Below are 20,166 nucleotides of genomic sequence, written 5' to 3' on the forward strand. Positions count from 1 at the left end.
AGATCCCGCACAGCAGGTTAGGATAGTAATTTCCTTGCTGCGGGGTGACCCTCAAGACTGGGCATTTGCATTGGCACCCGGGAATCCTGCGTTGCTCAATGTGGATGCGTTTTTTCTGGCTTTGGGGTTGCTTTATGAGGAACCTAACTTAGAGATTCAGGCTGAAAAAGCCTTGATGGCCCTATCTCAAGGGCAAGATGAAGCTGAAATATACTGCCAAAAATTTCGTAAATGGTCTGTGCTTACTCAGTGGAATGAGTGCGCCCTGGCGGCGAATTTCAGAGAGGGTCTCTCTGATGCCATTAAAGATGTTATGGTGGGGTTCCCTGCACCCACAGGTCTGAATGAGTCCATGACAATGGCTATTCAGATTGATCGGCGTTTGCGGGAGCGCAAACCTGTGCACCATTTGGCGGTGTCTTCTGAGAAGGCTCCAGAAAATATGCAATGTGATAGAATTCTGTCCAGAAGCGAACGGCAGAATTTTAGGCGAAAAAATGGGTTGTGCTTCTATTGTGGTGATTCAACTCATGTTATATCAGCATGCTCTAAACGTACAAAAAAGGTTGATAAGTCTATTTCAATTGGCACTTTACAGTCTAAGTTTATTCTGTCTGTGACCTTGATTTGTTCATTATCGTCAATTACCGCGGATGCCTATGTCGACTCTGGCGCCGCTTTGAGTCTAATGGATTGGTCCTTTGCCAGGCGCTGTGGGTTTGATCTAGAGCCTCTGGAAGTTCCTATACCTCTGAAGGGTATTGACTCTACACCATTGGCTAGTAATAAACCACAGTTCTGGACGCAAGTGACTATGCGTATGAATCCAGACCATCCGGAGATGATTCGCTTCCTTGTGTTGTACAATCTACATGACGTTTTGGTGCTCGGATTACCATGGTTACAATCTCATAACCCAGTCCTTGACTGGAAAGCAATGTCTCTGTTAAGCTGGGGATGTCAGGGGGCTCATGGGGACGTACCTTTGGTTTCCATTTCGTCATCTATTCCCTCTGAGATTCCGGAATTTTTATCTGATTATCGTGATGTTTTTGAGGAGCCTAAGCTTGGTTCACTACCTCCTCACAGAGATTGCGATTGTACCATAGATCTGATTCCGGGCAGTAAATTTCCAAAGGGTTGTTTATTTAATCTATCTGTACCTGAACATGCTGCTATGCGAGAATATATTAAGGAGTCCCTGGAAAAGGGACATATTCGTCCTTCTTCATCTCCCTTAGGAGCCGGTTTTTTCTTTGTATCTAAAAAAGATGGCTCTTTGAGGCCGTGTATTGATTATCGACTCTTGAATAAAATTACAGTCAAATATCAGTATCCTCTGCCACTGCTGACTGATTTGTTTGCTCGAATAAAAGGGGCTAAGTGGTTCTCTAAGATTGATCTCCGTGGGGCGTATAATTTGGTGCGAATTAAGCAGGGGGATGAGTGGAAAACCGCATTTAATACGCCCGAGGGCCATTTTGAGTATTTAGTAATGCCTTTTGGTCTTTCAAATGCCCCTTCAGTCTTTCAGTCCTTTATGCATGACATTTTCCGTGAATATTTGGATAAATTTATGATCGTGTATCTGGATGATATTTTGATTTTTTCGGATGACTGGGATTCTCATGTCCAACAGGTCAGGAGGGTTTTTCAGGTTTTGCGGGCTAATTCCTTGTGTGTGAAGGGTTCTAAGTGTATTTTTGGGGTTCAAAAGATTTCTTTTTTGGGGTACATTTTTTCCCCCTCTTCCATTGAGATGGATCCTGTCAAGGTTCGGGCTATTTGTGATTGGACGCAACCTTCTTCTCTTAAGAGCCTTCAGAAATTTTTGGGCTTTGCTAATTTTTATCATCGATTTATAACTGGTTTTTCTGATGTTGCTAAACCTTTGACTGATTTGACCAAAAAGGGTGCTGATGTTGCTGATTGGTCCCCTGCTGCTGTGGAGGCCTTTCGGGAGCTTAAGCGCCGCTTTTCTTCCGCCCCTGTGTTGCGTCAGCCTGATGTTACTCTTCCTTTTCAGGTTGAGGTCGATGCTTCCGAGATCGGAGCTGGGGTGGTCTTGTCGCAGAAAAGTTCCGACTGCTCCGTGATGAGACCTTGTGCGTTCTTTTCTCGAAAATTTTCGCCCGCCGAGCGAAATTATGATATTGGTAATCGGGAGCTTTTGGCTATGAAGTGGGCTTTTGAGGAGTGGCGTCATTGGCTTGAGGGGGCTAGACATCAGGTGGTGGTATTGACCGATCACAAGAATTTGATTTATCTTGAGTCTGCCAGGCGCCTGAATCCTAGACAGGCGCGCTGGTCGTTGTTTTTCTCTCGGTTTAATTTTGTGGTCTCATACTTACCAGGTTCTAAAAATGTGAAGGCGGATGCCCTTTCTAGGAGTTTTGAGCCTGATTCCCCTGGTGATTCTGAACCTACAGGTATCCTTAAGGATGGGGTGATATTATCTGCTGTTTCCCCAGACCTGCGACGGGCTTTGCAGGAGTTTCAGGCGGATAGACCTGATCGTTGCCCGCCTGGTAGACTGTTTGTTCCTGATGATTGGACCAGTAGAGTCATCTCGGAGGTTCATTCTTCTGTGTTGGCAGGTCATCCCGGGATCTTTGGTACCAGGGATTTGGTGGCTAGGTCCTTCTGGTGGCCTTCCCTGTCTCGAGATGTACGAGTTTTTGTGCAGTCTTGTGATGTTTGTGCTCGGGCCAAACCTTGTTGTTCTCGGGCTAGCGGATTGTTGTTATCTTTGCCTATTCCGAAGAGGCCTTGGACTCACATCTCTATGGATTTTATTTCTGATCTCCCTGTTTCTCAGAAAATGTCTGTCATCTGGGTGGTGTGTGACCGTTTTTCAAAGATGGTTCATTTGGTGCCCTTGCCTAAGTTGCCTTCCTCATCCGAGTTGGTTCCTCTGTTTTTTCAAAATGTGGTTCGCTTGCATGGTATTCCGGAGACTATCGTTTCTGACAGGGGGACCCAGTTCGTGTCTAGATTTTGGCGGGCGTTCTGTGCTAGGATGGGCATTGATTTGTCTTTTTCGTCTGCGTTCCATCCTCAGACTAATGGCCAGACTGAGCGAACTAATCAGACCTTGGAGACTTATTTGAGGTGTTTTGTGTCTGCGGATCAGGATGACTGGGTTGCCTTTTTGCCGTTGGCGGAGTTTGCCCTCAATAATCGGGCTAGTTCTGCCACTTTGGTTTCTCCTTTCTTTTGCAATTCGGGGTTTCATCCTCGTTTTTCTTCCGGTCAGGTGGAGTCTTCGGATTGTCCTGGAGTGGATACTGTGGTGGATAGGTTGCATCGGATTTGGGGACAGGTGGTGGACAATTTGGAGTTGTCCCAGGAGAAGACTCGGCATTTTGCTAACCGCCGTCGTCGTGTTGGTCCTCGTCTTCGTGTTGGGGACTTGGTGTGGTTGTCTTCTCGTTTTGTCCCTATGAGGGTTTCTTCTCCTAAGTTTAAGCCTCGGTTCATCGGCCCGTATAAGATTTTGGAGATTCTTAACCCCGTGTCCTTTCGATTGGACCTCCCAGCATCTTTTTCTATCCATAATGTCTTCCATCGGTCATTATTGCGCAGGTATGAGGTACCGGTTGTGCCTTCCGTTGAGCCTCCCGCTCCGGTGTTGGTTGAGGGTGAATTGGAGTACGTTGTGGAGAAGATCTTGGACTCCCGTGTTTCCAGACGGAAACTTCAGTATCTGGTCAAGTGGAAGGGCTACGGTCAAGAGGATAATTCTTGGGTGACAGCCTCTGATGTTCATGCCTCTGATTTGGTCCGTGCCTTTCATAGGGCTCATCCTGATCGCCCTGGTGGTTCTTGTGAGGGTTCGGTTTTTGGGCTCCCCCGGTGGTCACTGGTGGTACTGGACTTGTGTGCTTCACTTTCTCTGTTCACCTGTTTCCATCAGGATATGGGTGTATCCTATTTAGCCTTGCTGCTCAGTTATTCTAGGGCCGGCCATCAATGTAACCAGAGCCTTTCTGTTGCATGTTCCTGCTTCTAGACTACTATCAGCTAAGTTGGACTCTTTGTCCTAAGTTTGTTTGCATTTTTGTTCCATTCACAGTTATGTTATGTTTCTGTAGCTGGAAGCTCTTGTGGGCCGAAATTACCACTCCGGTGTCATGAGTTGACACATGAGTCTTAAAGTAATTTCTGGATGGTATTTTAATAGGGTTTTCAGCTGACCGTGAAGTTCCCTATTGTATCTTCTTGCTATCTAGTAAGCGGACCTCGCTTTGCTGAACCTACCTTCATACTGCGTATGTCTTTTCCTCTGAACTCACCGTCAATATATGTGGGGGGCTTCTGTCTCCATTTTGGGGGAATTTCCCTAGAGGTAAGCCAGGTCTGTTTTTTCCTCTATTAGGGTTAGTTAGTTCTCCGGCTGGCGCTGGGCGTCTAGGGATAAAACGTAGGTACGTCACCCGGCCACTGTTAGTTGTGTGGTAGGTTTAGCTCACGGTCAGCTCGAGATTCCATCACCCAAGAGCTAGTCTGTTATTTAAGTTCTCTGACGTTCCCTTGCCATTGGGAACCATGACAGATAACCATGAAGTTAGACTGGGAGAATTGGAAAAGACACATGCACTGTCCCTAAAGGAACAGTCTGACTCTAATTCAGAGATTCATCAGTTGAAGCTTAAGGTGGCAGATCTAGAGGACAGATCCCGTCGTAACAACATTAAAATTAGAGGTATATCTGAAGATATCTCGCCCATTAAGCTCCCTGAGTTTAAGGGGATTTTTAGGAGGATGATTCCCAATATTTCAGATATGGATCTCATCGTATCCCTTGTCTTCCTAAGCCTTCTTCTGTCCCTAAAGACTTCCCTAGAAATGTTATCATGAAAATTCGCTTTTATCATATTAAAGAGAAAATACAAAACCTGGTCAAAATTAAAGGAGGATTTCCGGAACCCTATCCTCATCTTAAGTTGTTTGCTGACCTGTCCACAGCAACTATTGAGGGTCGGAGGCACTTTGGATCACTCGCCTCCCTTCTGAGAGAGACAGGCCTTCCTTACAAGTGGGGTTTTCCTCTGAGGCCCATCTTTAATTATAGGGGGAAAAATGCAGTTTTTCTTACACCTGAAGAGGGTCTCCTATTTTTGAAATCCCATGGTGTTATTTCTTCCGTTCCTGCATCTACTTCCACAGTTCCAGGCCATGTCACTTGAGCTCAATTCGTCTTTTTTTTTGTGTACCTGGGTTTTCTAATATTGTATGATATTGCGCTTCTATTATTCATTTTGATCAATCTTAAATATTTGTTATTGGTACTAATGAGGGTCTCCTTGGCCTTGCGCTGCACGGACTTCTCCCCCCAGTGCAAGAAGGAGAGCCATTTTCTTGGTTTCCCTCTAGTGCGCTAGTACTGTAAAGTTTAAAGTTTGTACTTTTCTTTGTCTATTTAGTCTTGGTGATTTCTTTTTCTTGTTACTTTCCAGCCGGTGATTGCCTACGAACGCTAATTTTTTTTTCTTTTTTCTCTCATGGTGCTTACTTTGGTTACCTATAATGTGAGGGGTCTTAATAGCCCGACTAGACGTTTTTCCTTTCAGAGTGAAATTAATAAATCTGTTGCATATGTGGTGTGCCTGCAAGAGACTAAATTTAAGATACATAATCATCCTGCATTTGCCCTAAAAAATGATGCACATGTTTTTTGAAGCCTTGGGTCCCTCTAAAGGGGCAGGCGTTATGACCCTGATCAGAGACTCCTTGTCGTCTTGAACTATTGGAGGAATTGCTTGATGTGAGTGGTCATTTTCATGTCCTTGTTTGCAAGTTAAATTCCCAAATTTACACAATTGTAAATATTTATGCTCCTAATAAGGGTAATATTAAATTTTTAGATAAGTTGCTGAAAAAAATTGAACCACTTAAAAAAAACAAAAAAAAAAACAAACAAAAAACATTCTTTTCCGAGACTTTAATTTGGTCCCTGATAATATGCTTGATGCCTCATCCTCAAATAGGCTTAACTTTCCCTCCTTAAATAATTGGCTTTTTACTCACGAACTTTGACATCTTTAGATGTTTAAACTCTACTTCAAGGGAATACACGAATTTTTCTGACTCCCATTTGTCAGCTTCTCACATTATTCTGATATTATCAGATGTGTTCTCTCTCCCTAGATTTTCCTCTATATTGGTAATAAATCCATTTCGGATCATGCCCGGTCACTGCCAAATTGATTGAAGGTCACTCTATCAATAATCAATCGTTGTGGAAGTGTAATGCTTCTATTTTTCAAAATCCTACATGCCATGAGGAAATTTCTAGATCTCTTAACCTTTATTTTTCTGAGAATGTTTATGACCCTTCCAAGCCATTCCTCCAGTGGAACGCGCACAAGGTGGTTTTACGTGGCACTCTGATTAATATTTCCTCCCATATTCAAAATTTGAACCTCCAAAAGCTTAAACATTTACAAGCCTTGATTTAAAGCGAAGGAGTTGAAGCTGGCATTGGCCAATAGGCCCACCCCTTGTTCCAAAACTTTGACTGATTTATCCCATCTTAGGAATGAATTAAGGGCCACAATTTGTGCATTTTATGACTCTGCGGTCAAACAATCAAAACTCAATCACTTTATGTCCCTTAACAAGCCCACTTGTTTTATGTTCAGTAAAATTACAAAGGTTAGAATACGTTACCGAATCGACAAGATCATTTCTCCTAAGGGCATTTCTCTCACCCACCCACAGGATATTGCAAGTGAATTTGCACAATATTTCAATCAATTATATAATTTGCGGTCTGATCCCTCTCTTCCCATTCTAGGTGCGAGATCTATTGATGACTTTTTGTCTTCTGTCAATCTTCCACAACTTGATTCCATGGATGCTGACTTTCTGGCTGCTCCTTTTACTGCAGAAGAGATTAGTGACACAATAAAACAATTGAAGTCTTATAAGGTCCTTGATCCTGATGGTTATAGCAATAATTATTACAAATCATTTTGTTTAAATTCTTGTCCCCCATTTATTAAAACGTTCGGATTTTTCTCTGTCTCCTCAGTTGGCCCTGCTCTCGTTGAATTCAGATCAATTGACTCCACCTTTTTAGGAAACTTGTTATACATCTGCTTTTAGTTTCTAAGAATGCTATTCCTTTTTTTTTGGAAATCTTCTAAAGTACCTTCTTCACAAGAAATTATTGACAAACTGGCTTTGCATTAATCCTATGAACAAAAATTGGCGTTAGTGAATGGCTTCCTTCCTATTTGAAAAAATGGTCTCGCTGGCTGGAAATATTTCCATAAGAATTTACTGTATTTTTATTTTGTTTTGTTTTATTCTATTTTTACTTTTATGCTTCATGAATGTTTCATGTCACTGCATTTGTTAACCTTGCTCTCTCTGTCTTGTTTTGGTTGAAAATGTTAATAAAGCTGTTTGGAAAAACAAATACTGAGGGAACATACTGAACGTGCCTATACACTGTTATCCATGCCTAATAACTCTCTCATTCACCTGCTGTGCAGTCACAAAGAACTATAGCAAGATGCATTTCAAGAAATTTATACTTTTGGAAATATACTGCTATCAAGTATTCGGAAAATGCTTTATCAAGAAGGCTGTGGGGTTTTGTGCCGCACTGTAATAACTTAGGTTTATATTTTTTCTTCCAAATTCATATAGTAATAAACAAAAGACGTCCAGAATGCGGAAACTTGGGCCCCCCCTACACATTAGACTAATGTCAGCTGATGTTGCCGATATCCACTGTTTCGCCGATGGCCTTTTGTGTATGGGGTCACTGGTCTGATGGTTGGGAGTGATGTTGATCGAGCATCTCCGATTTCAGGCTGACAATCGCAGTGTTATTTGTGAGATAAACCGCCGGCCAGTGTCAGTCAGTGGCTTTCTCATAAGAAACACAGATTTGCTCTGCCAAGTGAGTGCTCTTGTTTATGGTAGTCGGCTGAGACGACTGTCGACCAAACGATCAGCCAAAGCATCATTCGGCAGACAGTCATCTAATGTGTATGGCCGGCTTATAATACTGTCCAATTAAGACTACAGTTCGGAGGTTGCTCACCCAGGTCAGATTTGTTGCTGACATTTCTACAAATCTGAATGGTGTGGTTTCTTCACCATGTGCTCCAATTTTCACAAAGGTGATTCAGATCCGGAACAGTCACTGAAATTTCTGCAATAAACCTGCCACGTGGGATCCATAATGCCGGAATGGCTGCCTGGGTAGTTTGCTTTACAGTTCATAACATTATACAGGCTGTAATTTTTACGGCAGCCTCTGAATGGACTCTGGACTATCGCAAAGCACTTAATGTATTGCTTTTTGTACAGAGATGAGGTCACCGCAGCAGGTGGTTATGTGAGTTGGCAGGAAGGATCCATTGTCTTCATCAACTGCCAATATCAATAAGTCAAGTTGGTGATGTCAACGTAACATCTGAAATTTGTAGCTTTTGTGCCTGCACTTCAGCTTTAGCAGGGTTAGATATTTTGGGTATCAGATTATTATTTTTTTTTTGTTCATTAATACATTATACAATATGTGGAGTAAATGTAGTAATAGTATCACTGACTGCATGTGAAGAATCATTTAACAATTGAGATTCACCATAAAACACATGTTGACCCAAGTTGGATAAGGCCATATAGAGTGGGGAAAATAAGTATTTGATATGCTGCTGATTTTGCATGTTTCCCCACCTACAAAGAATGGAGAGGACTGTAATTTTAATCGTAGGTATACTTCGACTGTGAGAGACAGAATCTAAAAAAAAAAAAAAAAAAAAAAAAGAAAATCACATTGTATGATTTTTACATAATTAGTTTGCATTTTATTGCATGACATAAGTATTTGCAGCGCCCCAGAGTCCTGGTCATTGCAGTAATGTTATTCTTCCACCAGGGGGAGTGATGTTACGTCTGAAGGCAATAAAGGAGATCTCTTTACCAGGTATCACAAACCACACAACACACTTCACACTCCTGGCCACCAGGGGGAGCTTTGCTCCTATCTATTAGGGCACTCCTCACATTTAGGTAAAACTGGGAGTCTGGACAGGAAGTCAGAGAAGTGAGCTGCGTTTCACCCAGGCAGCACCAGTCTGGCGGACACTGGCTGGGCTGGACCTAGTGAGCTGCTATCTGGGCTCCGCTCAGGTAGTGGGTCCCTGACAGGGGTGGGATCCTGTCAGAGGCCTAGACAGAAGGCCACGGAGCTGCGCCTGCCCCACGTGCGGCAGCATCCTAGGAAAGAGACATTTGAAGGGATTTGCGTTGCAGAGGGTGAGAAACGAAGTCATAGCAAAAGGAGAGGAAACCAGAAGGAGTTCTGCCCTGCAAAAGGCTGCCTCCTTCAGAGGCGCAGAATCCGGTAGCTGGAGCACCGAGGGAGTAAGGATCTCTACGCTTTACTTCAGAGACCGGCAGGACAGTTAATTCCACGTTGGCTGCCCGACCTTATACTGAGGAGGCACGGTGGCAACTTGTGGGGGCTGGGGCGTGCTTAGAGTCCCTGTAAAAAGCCTCAGGCCATCAGTCATACAGGTTTGTCCTATCCTATCCATCAGGGGGACAGAGAGAAAGAGACATTACATCTACAATAGTTGTGAGGACCTTACCGAGAAGCTCAGCAGGGAGGTACTACAACACTCAGGCGCTAGAGGAAGGCTACTGACTTCCACCTGGATAAGGGGACTCTGGATTTGCCTTCAGACCGGCCGGACTCTGCCTATCCTGTGGTTTGTACCCTGGACTGTGGATGCTGAAGCCTTCAGTAAAGAGGTGAAGAGACTGCAACCTTGTGTCCTCGTTCTTCACTGCGCCTCACACCATCCACCATCTACACTCCGGGAAGCCCTGGGGATACACTTCACCTGTGGGAAGGTATACCATCTAGCTGCCATCACATCACCCCAGTGGACCCCTTAATGCAGCGTCGGTCACCCTGACTGAATACCACAGGTGGCGTCACGAACATTATCCCTTTAAAGACCTTTCCCCCATTTATTAACGGACGTCCCTAGGGCCACGGACTGGGTTAGCCACCGTGACATCCCCACCGAGAACCGAAGGGCCCAGTACCGAGTACCCCACTGCCCTACCGGGGGCGCTCCATATTTAATACAGTAGAAAAACAGAACTTAATATTTGGTACGGAGACCTTTGTCTGAACTTAGAGGTCAGGGATTTTGGCCCACTCCTCCATACAGATCTTCTCCAGATCTTTCAGGTTTCGGGGCTGTTGCTGAGCAACATTTAAAGTTTCAGCTCCCTCCAAAGAGTTTCTATTGTTTTCAGGTCTTGTGACTGGCTAGTCTACTCCAGGACCTTGAAATGCTTCTTATGGAGCCACTTCTTAGTTGCCCTGGCTATGTGTTTTGGGTCCTTGTTATGCTAGAAGACCCAGCCTCATTGCTCTTTCTGAGGGAAGGAGGCTGTTGGCTAAAATCTCGCCACACGTTACCCCATCCATCCTCCAATACGATGCAGTCATCCTGTCCCCTTTGCAGACAAGCACCCCCAAAGTATGATGCTTCACGGTTGGGACGGTGTTGTCGGGGTTGTACTCCACATTTTTCTTCCTCCAAACACAGCGATTGGCGTTCATACCAAAATGTTCTATTTTGGTATCATCTGACCACATTACCTACCTACTACCATGCCTCATCTGGATCATCCAGATGGTCATTGGCGAACTTCAAAAGGGCCTGGACATATGCTGGTGTGAGCAGGGGGACCTTGTGTGCTCTGCAGAATTTTAGTCCGTGACAGCGTAGTGTGTTACTAAGGGCTCATACTCACATGCAAGAAACTCGGATGAGTCTCGCACGTTAATACCCGGCACTCAGGAGTGGAGCGTGCGGCTGCATATATTGCTACACGGCCGCATACTCCGATCTGAGTGCCGGGTATTGACATGCGAGACTCATCCGAGTTTCTCGCATGTGAGAATGAGCCCTAATGGTAATGTTTGAGACTGTGGTCCCAGCTCTCTTCTGGTCATTGACCAGGTCCTCCTGTGTAGTTCTGGTCTGATTCATGACCTTCCTCAGAATCCTCCTTACCTCACTAGGTGAGATCTTGCATGGAGCCCAAGGCTGAGTAAGACTGATAGTCATTTTTGTTTCTGTTTTTATTTAAAGGCAACCTGTCACCCCCAAAATCTAAGGTGAGCTAAGCCCACCGGCATCAGGGGCTTATCTACAGCATTCTGGAATGCTGTAGATAAGCCCCCGATGTATCCTGAAAGATGAGAAAAAGAGGTTATATTATACTCACCCAGGGGCGTTCCCGCTGCGGTCCGGTCCGGCGCCTCCCATCTTCTTACGATGACGTCCTCTTCTTGTCTTCACGCTCCGGCGCAGGTGTACTTTGTCTGCCCTGTTGAGGGCAGAGCAAAGTACTGCAGTGTGCAGGTGCCGGGAAAGGTCAGAGAGGCCCAGCGCCTGTGCACTGCAGTACTTTGCTCTGCCTTCAACAGGGCAGCCAAAGTATGCCTGCGCCGGAGCCGCAGTGTGAAGACAAGAAGAGGACATCATCATAAGAAGATGGTAGGCCCCAGACCGCGACACCCATCGGATCGGACCGCCCGCCCAGGTGAGTATAATCTAACCTCTTTTTCCCATCTTTCAGGATACATCGGGGGCTTATCTACAGCATTACAGAATGCTGTAGATAAGCCCCTGATGTCGGTGGGTTTAGTTCACCTTTTGATTTTGGGGGTGACAGGTTCCCTTTAAGGGGGTGAAATAAATTCGAAAATTAGTTAAGAAAAACAAAAGCTCCATTTTTCGTGATCTAGGGCTGGGTGAGGGCTTATTTTTTGTGTGCAGAGCTGACTTTTTTTATTGATACCATTTTGGTCTAGATGTGCTCTTTTGATCGCCCGTTATTGCGTTTTATTGCAATGTAGCTGTGACCAAAAAAAAACATAATTTTTTTTTTCTCGTTATGCCATTTAGCGATTGGGTTAATTTATTATTATTTTTTTCTAGATTGGGCGATTCTGAATGCGATGATAACGAATGTGTATATTTGATTTTTTAATTTTTAATGGGGTGAAAGGGGGGTGAATTGACAGTTGCATTTAAATAGTTAACACAGGCACATATAGTTGCAGGCACATGTCAGCTTTACAGATCAGCTGTCATGTGCCCGGAAAGGGAATCTGACGTGGGCGTACTATTACGCCCATCGTTGGAAAGGAGTTAAAGAAAAACTAACAGGTCTGTGAGAGACAGAATTCTTTCTGGTTGGTAGGTGATCAATTATTTATTTCATGCAATAAAATGCATTTTAATTATGTAAAAATCCTACAATGTATATTACTAGAGCAGGACGTTCTTGCTTTCCAAAGAAACATCCAATTGGACAAATCCTTAAAGAGGTTGTCTACTATTTGACAACTCATTTTCAATCTACCTAGGAGAAAAAATAAAAATCATGCTTACCTCCAAGACTGGTGCTGCTTCTCGGCTCTGAGTGCTGTGTGTCCTGCTGATTGGCTGCAGCCTCCACACTTCTGTCAAACGGAACTGTTCCTGCTGATAGCGGCTTTAACACCTGTGAACATAAACCTCTTGCTCCTGTTGTATATATTTTATGGCAGCCAGTTCCATACATTTTTGATGAGGACCTTCTGGCATCTCTGAGGAGATCAGGATGTATTATTAAAAAATGTGTTCCTTTCCAATGGATGAAGACGGACATTTAACTACAGATCTGCAACCATCACTTACTGCAGCCAAATAAATAAGGTGAATGTTTATCTAACTGCACTAGTTACTGCTAGATATGTTAGACCACATACACTACTCCATGCAGCACACTTCTTATGTTCCTGCTCCTACAGTTGTTGTGCATGACTAGAAAAGCTTGGTGCCTTGTAAATTGCCTCCAAAGTGACATTACCCAGGCGCAACTTTTTTTTACTCTTTATGAAATATTTCATAACATTAGTATTACCTAAGATTGTGGACCTAGACCACATGGGATTGCTGCTGTGGAATTCCCAGCCCTTGAGCACTCAACAGTCATCTCATCTCCGCAGGTCTCCTTGGGAGCTCTTCACTACCTTTTGCGAAAAACCCAAAAGACCACTATAGGGTTGATTGAGCTGCTGTCTTCTGTCAGTATCAACAAACTTCTGGCTTCTTTCAATAAAAAGCTGATTGGCGGGATTGCTGCGTGTCTCGCTCTTATCAGATATTGATGGCCTATCCTAAGGGCTCGTGCAGACTGGCGTATTTTCACACTCAGACCAATGTTACTCTATGGGGCTGTACACGTCAGATTTTTTTTTCTCTCTAACCAAGCCAGGATGAGGGAAAAAAATTACATGTGTGTTCCCATGTTTGGATCACTCTCGGCCAAGTAAATGAGTCCGAGGAAGCCATCTGAATGCAATCCGATTTCCATGCACGGATGGAATGGAGGTTTTTTATGCTCTATCTTCTCATCCAAGAGAAATGGATCACACTATTCTGACACTCTGTGCAAATCACACTTATCAGAGTTCGATCAATTTGCCCAATTCTCTAGGATGAGAGAATAAACGGTCATCTTCACCTACCCTAAGGATGGGACATCAATAAAAAAGTAATAGCCAACCTCTTTAAAGTCAAGTGTTAATGATCTGCAATACCAAAAACTGTCAATAGTCAAGTGTAGCTCTTTCTCTAGGGAAAAAAAAAGTCTAAATTTCTAATCCTAGTCAACCACTTTGTTGGACAAATGCACTGTAGCACCATTACAATTCTACACCCTACAACGTAGGAAGCCTCAAAATACAACATAAAGGTTCTTTATGTCAGTGATAATTGCTCGCGCACTAATTATGCAAAAGAGAATGCCAAATATAAGCATTACAGATTTTGTAACTGGAGTCTCGGATGTCGAGCTATAACATGACAAGTTCTTCTTCTTGGGTGTTATTAGCGTAAAATATCAGTATTATCTTGCGCTTAGAAACATGAATCATAGGAAGTATGACAAAGACTTTCTCTAATAACTCTTCCATAAGGGCATTGCACTCTCGTCAGCAAATAACTGTGACATTTACTAAGTGACTTAATGCTCTCTTCTTACAAGAAGAATATAGAGCCTTAAGTGTTAAGATTATATTGTTTCATCCTGGAGTTGTACATCATAGCAGGCGTTGTCTTTGCAAGCAAAGCCAGTGTTAGCAATATGATCTGTGTTTGGTGCCATGTAATTGGTGACCATTCCACAGAGGTATTGCTAAGAGTCAATTTACATTAGACTATTTTGCAGCAGTAAGCGCAATAAGCAACCACTGATCGGCAAATATTTACCAATTTTCCTTTCTTTTCATCAATTTTTGAGGGGTTTCAAGTTCTAGGTAATGTCGCTGTTGTGACAAATTTAAGCCACTTCTTGATGACGGCTTCAGTGTTCCATAGTTTATCTAATGCAATGAAACCATTTTTGTACCCTTCTTCACAGATGGCATTCTTTCTCATCGGAGTCCTTAACTTTTTTAATCTTTGACTTTTTTCGTCTTTGACCTTTTTCCTGCCAAAGTTCACGTGCAGAGTTTGTAATAACACGTTCCACTTTTCACATTTCTTTTGCACCCTAAAAAATTAAAATTGACATCTTCTGCTCCTTGTGCCCTGTAGATGGGTAATATTGATCCATTGTGTCTCATAGAAATTAATAATGCCAACACGTTTTTTCACCTAGAAAGTAGTAAGGCCCCATGTGTGCATTCTAGAAAATAATGGTGCCCCTAGACAGTAAGGATGCTTCTTTAAAAGTAGTAATGCCACTTTGTGCTCTTTTGAATGTTATACTGCACCTTAAAGGGAATCTGTTACCTCATTTTGCCACTATAAACTCCGGCAACCGCCATTAGGGGCTTATCTACAGCATTCTGGTATTTAAAGTAACTTTTTTTTTATTTATTTTTTTTTGTAAGTAGCAGGTCCTCTTGAAATACTTATAACATTTGCATATTACAAATGTTGCTAGTCTCAAGCCTTAAGGTACCTTCACACGAAACGACATCGCTAGCGATCCGTGACGTTGCAGCGTCCTCGCTAGCGATATCGTTTCGTTTGACACGCAGCAGCGATCAGGATCCTGCTGTGATGTCGCTGAATAAAGTCCAGAACTTTATTTGGTCGTCCGATCGCCGTGTATCGTTGTGTTTGAAAGCAAAAGCAACGATACCAGCGATGTTTTACACTGGTAACCAGGGTAAACATCGGGTTACCAAGCGCAGGGCCGCGCTTAGTAACCCGATGTTTACCCTGGTTACCAGCGTAAAAGTAAAAAAAACAAACAGTACATGCTCACCTGCGCGTCCCCCAGCGTCTGCTTCCTGACACTTACTGAGCGCCGGCCCTAAAGTGAAAGTGAAAGCACAGCGGTGACGTCACCGCTGTGCTGTTAGGGCCGGAGCTCAGTCAGTGTCAGGAAGCAGACGCTGGGGGACGCGCAGGTGAGCATGTACTGTTTGTTTTTTTTACTTTTACGCTGGTAACCAGGGTAAACATCGGGTTACTAAGCGCGGCCCTGCGCTTAGCAACCCGATGTTTACCCTGGTTACCCGGGGGCCTCGGCATCGTTGGTCGCTGGAGAGCGGTCTGTGTGACAGCTCTCCAGCGATCAAACAGCGACGCTGCAGCGATCGGCATCGTTGTCGCTATCGCTGCAGCGTCGCTTCGTGTGAAGGTACCTTTAGACATTAGTTGCAGTACCTTTTAGCAAGGATAGATGACATGCACAGATAAGGCCAGCCAAGGCTCATATACTGGACCAGATTTCCTCATTAGAAGGGCTGCATGACTGGAAGTACCTGTAATCTCAATTTAATATATAGTTTTGTAAATATTGTGCCAACATTTAAAAACGTAACATCATTTTTTTTTTTTTTATACCAGTGGGGGGGGGGGGGGGGGGAGTTCGTAAAATGTAAGTGCAAATAATTTAACATCAGTCGGGATTGAATGGTGGGGAAAAATTGACTAAGATTTGCCTGCCTGCTATTGGAACACTGCATACGAATGAGATTATCCACTGCACACTTAGGGTAAGTTCACACAGGGTGTTTTTGCTGTGTTTTTTTAATGCAAATTTTCAGCTGCTTTTTACAATACCAGCAAAGCCTCTGAGATTATAGAAATTTCATACACACATTGGTTTTTTGTGTGATCAGTATTTTGTGCTTTGCTGTGTGTTTTTGACATAGAGCATGCCACTTCTTTCAGCGTTTTTGCTGCGTTTTTTCACCCATTGACTTGAAGGGGTGTTGAAAAAAACGCAGGTATCATTATTTGCTGCGTGTTTGCTGCTGAAAATCCAAGGACATTAGCATGGACAAAGAAAAAAAAAACGCAACAAAAAACGCATCTAAACCTGCGTTTTTGATGCAGCTTCATTCCTGCCAAGAAGATCAGGTTTTGCTGCAGGAAAAAAAGCAGCAAAAACGCCCTGTGTGAACTTACCCTTAGGCAGAGCTGTAGCTAGGCTCTCCTCTCATTTTAAAGCTGCAGTTTCTCTGCCCCCATCGTGTATTGAAATGCCATTGACAAGACAATGTGGCTTGTTGGTGCTCAGCACCTAGACACATCCTTCCAAGCTACACATAGACCAACACTGAATCAGAATTAAAATTCCCCTTTTGTGCCGACAAACTGGAAAACAAAGCAATAAGTTATCAATGTATGTCAGTAACCTTTTTTTATTAATTGAGAACATATTTTCCTAGTTTTATATACTGTATATGAATTTATGGACTGATGTGAAACTTTGGAAGGAAGCCATGGTGGCATGACCTAGTACTGGATGGGAAAATAGGGAATCGACTCGCGTTCCAGGGAGGACATTTCATAGTGAAAACCCTTTGTATTCACATAGGAACCCTGGTAGACCTTCTTTGGGGTGTAGGAACACACCAGGTTGGTATCCAGGTCCGAAATAGAAGAAAAGTCGACAAGGACTGGTCTCCAGCACCAATGGGTAAATGTTAAAACTGAACTTTTTCTGTGCAATTAAAAACTTGATGAGAAAAAGCAAAAAGATGAAAAAAAAGATTAAGGATCCATAAGCTTATTCGTCTTGGGTTAGCCACCCTTATTCACAGCTGTAAGGCCGGCCTCACACTGGGCGTAAGACAATACGCCACGTATTATACGTCCGTACTACGGCCGTAATACTGAGAAATGTTCCCAAAATATTGATCCGTAGTCAGGGTGTGTCAGCGTATTTTGCGCATGGCATCCTCCGTATGTAATCCGTATGGCATCCGTACTGCGAGATTTTTGCGCAGGCTTGCAAAACCGACATCTAATGGATTTATGTGCTCAAATGTTCGGGAAAACATATATACAGAGTGTATATATATATATATATATATATATATATATCATTGAGACACATATATATATATATTCTGTATTTAGATTTCATTCAGCGCGATATGTGTTAAAAGCCGGTAATTCAATTGCCGGCTTCTCATTTCTCCTGCACAAACCCGACAGGATATGAGACATGGTTTACATACAGTAAACCATCTCATATCCCCTTTTTTTTTGCATATTCCACACTACTAATGTTATTAGTGTGTATGTGCAAAATTTCAGCGCTGTAGCTGCTGAAATAAAGGGTTAAATGGCGGAAAAAATTGGCGTGGGCTCCCGCGCAATTTTCTCCGCCAGAATGGTAAAGCCAGTGACTGAGGGCAGATATTAATAGCCAGGAGAGGGTCCATGGTTATTGGCCCCCCCTGGCTACAAACAACTGCCCCCAGCCACCCCAGAAAAGGCACATCTGGAAGATGCGCCTATTCTGGCACTTGGCCACTCTCTTCCCACTCCCTGTAGCGGTGGGATATGGGGTAATGAAGGGTTAATGCCACCTTGCTATTGGAAGGTGACGTTAAGCCAGATTAATAATGGAGAGGCGTCAATTATGACACCTATCTATTATTAATCCAATTGTTGGAAAGGGTTAAAAAACACACACACACATGATTTAAAAGTAGTTTAATGAAATAAACACAGCGGTTGTTGTAATAATTTATTGTTCTCTCAATCCATCAGGAACACCCTCGCTTGGAAAAATAATAAACGCACAAGATACATACCTTCTGGTGAACCGTCTCGTCCCACGAAGTAATCCATCTGAAGGGGTTAACTAATATTACAGGCAGGAGCCCTGCTAAATGCAGCTGTGCTCCGTGCCTGTAATCCCCGGCGAATGAATGAAATGTAGGTCATTGACCTACATTTCCTTCAGTCGCGGTGATGCGCCCCCTGGTGGATGTCCTCATATGACCTGGAGCGTGGGAAAAAGTTCCCAGGCTGCAGTTCATGAGAATATCCACCAGAGGGCGCCTCACCGCGACTGAAGGAAATGTAGGTCAATGACCTACATTTCATTCATTCGCCGGGGATTACAGGCACGGAGCACAGCTGCATTTAGCAGGGCTCCTGCCTGTAATATTAGTTAACCCCTTCAGATGGATTACTTCGTGGGACGAGACGGTTCACCAGAAGGTATGTATCTTGTGCGTTTATTATTTTTCCAAGCGAGGGTGTTCCTGATGGATTGAGAGAACAATAAATTATTACAACAACCGCTGTGTTTATTTCATTAAACTACTTTTAAATCATGTGTGTGTTTTTTAACCCTTTCCAACAATTGGATTAATAATGGATAGGTGTCATAATTGACGCCTCTCCATTATTAATCTGGCTTAATGTCACCTTCCAATAGCAAGGTGGCATTAACCCTTCATTACCCCATAGCCCACCGCTACAGGGAGTGGGAAGAGAGTGGCCAAGTGCCAGAATAGGCGCATCTTCCAGATGTGCCTTTTCTGGGGTGGCTGGGGGCAGTTGTTTGTAGCCAGGGGGGGCCAATAACCATGGACCCTCTCCTGGCTATTAATATCTGCCCTCAGTCACTGGCTTTACCATTCTGGCGGAGAAAATTGCGCGGGAGCCCACGCCAATTTTTTCCGCCATTTAACCCTTTATTTCAGCAGCTACAGCGCTGAAATTTTGCACATACACACTACTAACATTAGTAGTGTGGAATATGCAAAAAAAAAGGGGATATGAGATGGTTTACTGTATGTAAACCATGTCTCATATCCTGTCGGGTTTGTGCAGGAGAAATGAAAAGCCGGCAATTGAATTACCGACTTTTCACTAACAGCGCTGCGTATTTCTCGCAAGTCACACTGCTGGTCCGTGTGGAATCCGTATTTTTCTCGCCCCCATAGACTTTCATTGGCGTATTTTTTGCGCAATACGCTGACAAACGCAGCATGCTGCGATTTTGTACGGCCGTAGAAAGCCGTATAATACTGAACCGTAATATACGGCTAATAGGAGCAGCCCCATTGAGAATAATTGTGCCGTATGTAATGCGAGTTTTATGGACGTAGTTTCTGCGCTCTTACGTCCGTAAAACTCGCCAGTGTGACGCCGGCCTAAGGAGTACTACTCTTCCATTTGATGTGCATTATAATTTTAAAGGGAACCTCTCAGAAAAAGATTTTCTGAATGTGGTTTTTTTTTTGGCAATGTTTTTCTATTTTTTTTCACAATCTGTGTTAATATGGGGTATGAGTCTGTTGATTGCTGCTAAGCTTTGTCAATTTTCTGAAAGAACAGGAAGAATGAGACTTGAATAACCCTAGTGGTCAGTATGAAAAATGCCAGCTTTTTAATGTTATATAACCTTGCATTTTTTTCACACTGGCCAATAGGGCTATTCTAGACACAATACATCCTGTTCTTAATGGAAATTGACATGAACATTAGCAACAATGGACATACTCATACCCTATGTCTTGTATTGAAGCATCTAATGAGCGTGTGCACAGGTCACTGTACAGGAGGGGGAACAGGGTCACCTGTGACATCGCCTATTCTGAATGATGGATGATGTGAATAGAAGTGTTACATTTCATTATAACAGTGTCTGCGATGACAATGAGACTTCTGAAAAGTCTTCTGAAAAGAATAGGAAGTAAGAGTGCAAAATAGCCCTGGTAAGAAGTATGCAAATTCCAATAAAAAAAATTTTTTTTTTTTAATTTATTTATTTTTTTATGTAGATTGTGAAACACAAAAATACCATACATTTAAAAAAAAAAAAATCTACTCTAAAACCTGATTTTTAAACAAAAGCTGA

At 43.2% G+C, this 20,166-nt stretch overlaps 1 protein-coding gene across 4 annotated transcripts in view; it reads left to right on the forward strand.

Annotated features, from left to right (window-relative positions):
• RAB15 (RAB15, member RAS oncogene family) overlaps window positions 1-20,166 on the forward strand; it is a 112,785-nt gene that overhangs the window by 16,826 nt on the left and 75,793 nt on the right. Inside the window, exons 1-2 of one of the 4 annotated variants that reach the window (XM_077262477.1) lie at window positions 15,418-15,460; window positions 16,879-16,980. The exons of the other annotated variants lie outside the window; for them this stretch is intronic. Of the exons in view, the coding sequence (XP_077118592.1) occupies window positions 16,977-16,980 (4 nt within the window). The 5' untranslated portion in view covers window positions 15,418-15,460; window positions 16,879-16,976. Of the gene's footprint in view, window positions 1-15,417; window positions 15,461-16,878; window positions 16,981-20,166 lie in introns of those variants that run through there. 4 annotated transcript variants of the gene reach the window in all.

This window comes from Ranitomeya variabilis, chromosome 1 (assembly GCF_051348905.1).
Source record: "Ranitomeya variabilis isolate aRanVar5 chromosome 1, aRanVar5.hap1, whole genome shotgun sequence".
Classification (NCBI taxonomy): domain Eukaryota; kingdom Metazoa; phylum Chordata; class Amphibia; order Anura; family Dendrobatidae; genus Ranitomeya; species Ranitomeya variabilis.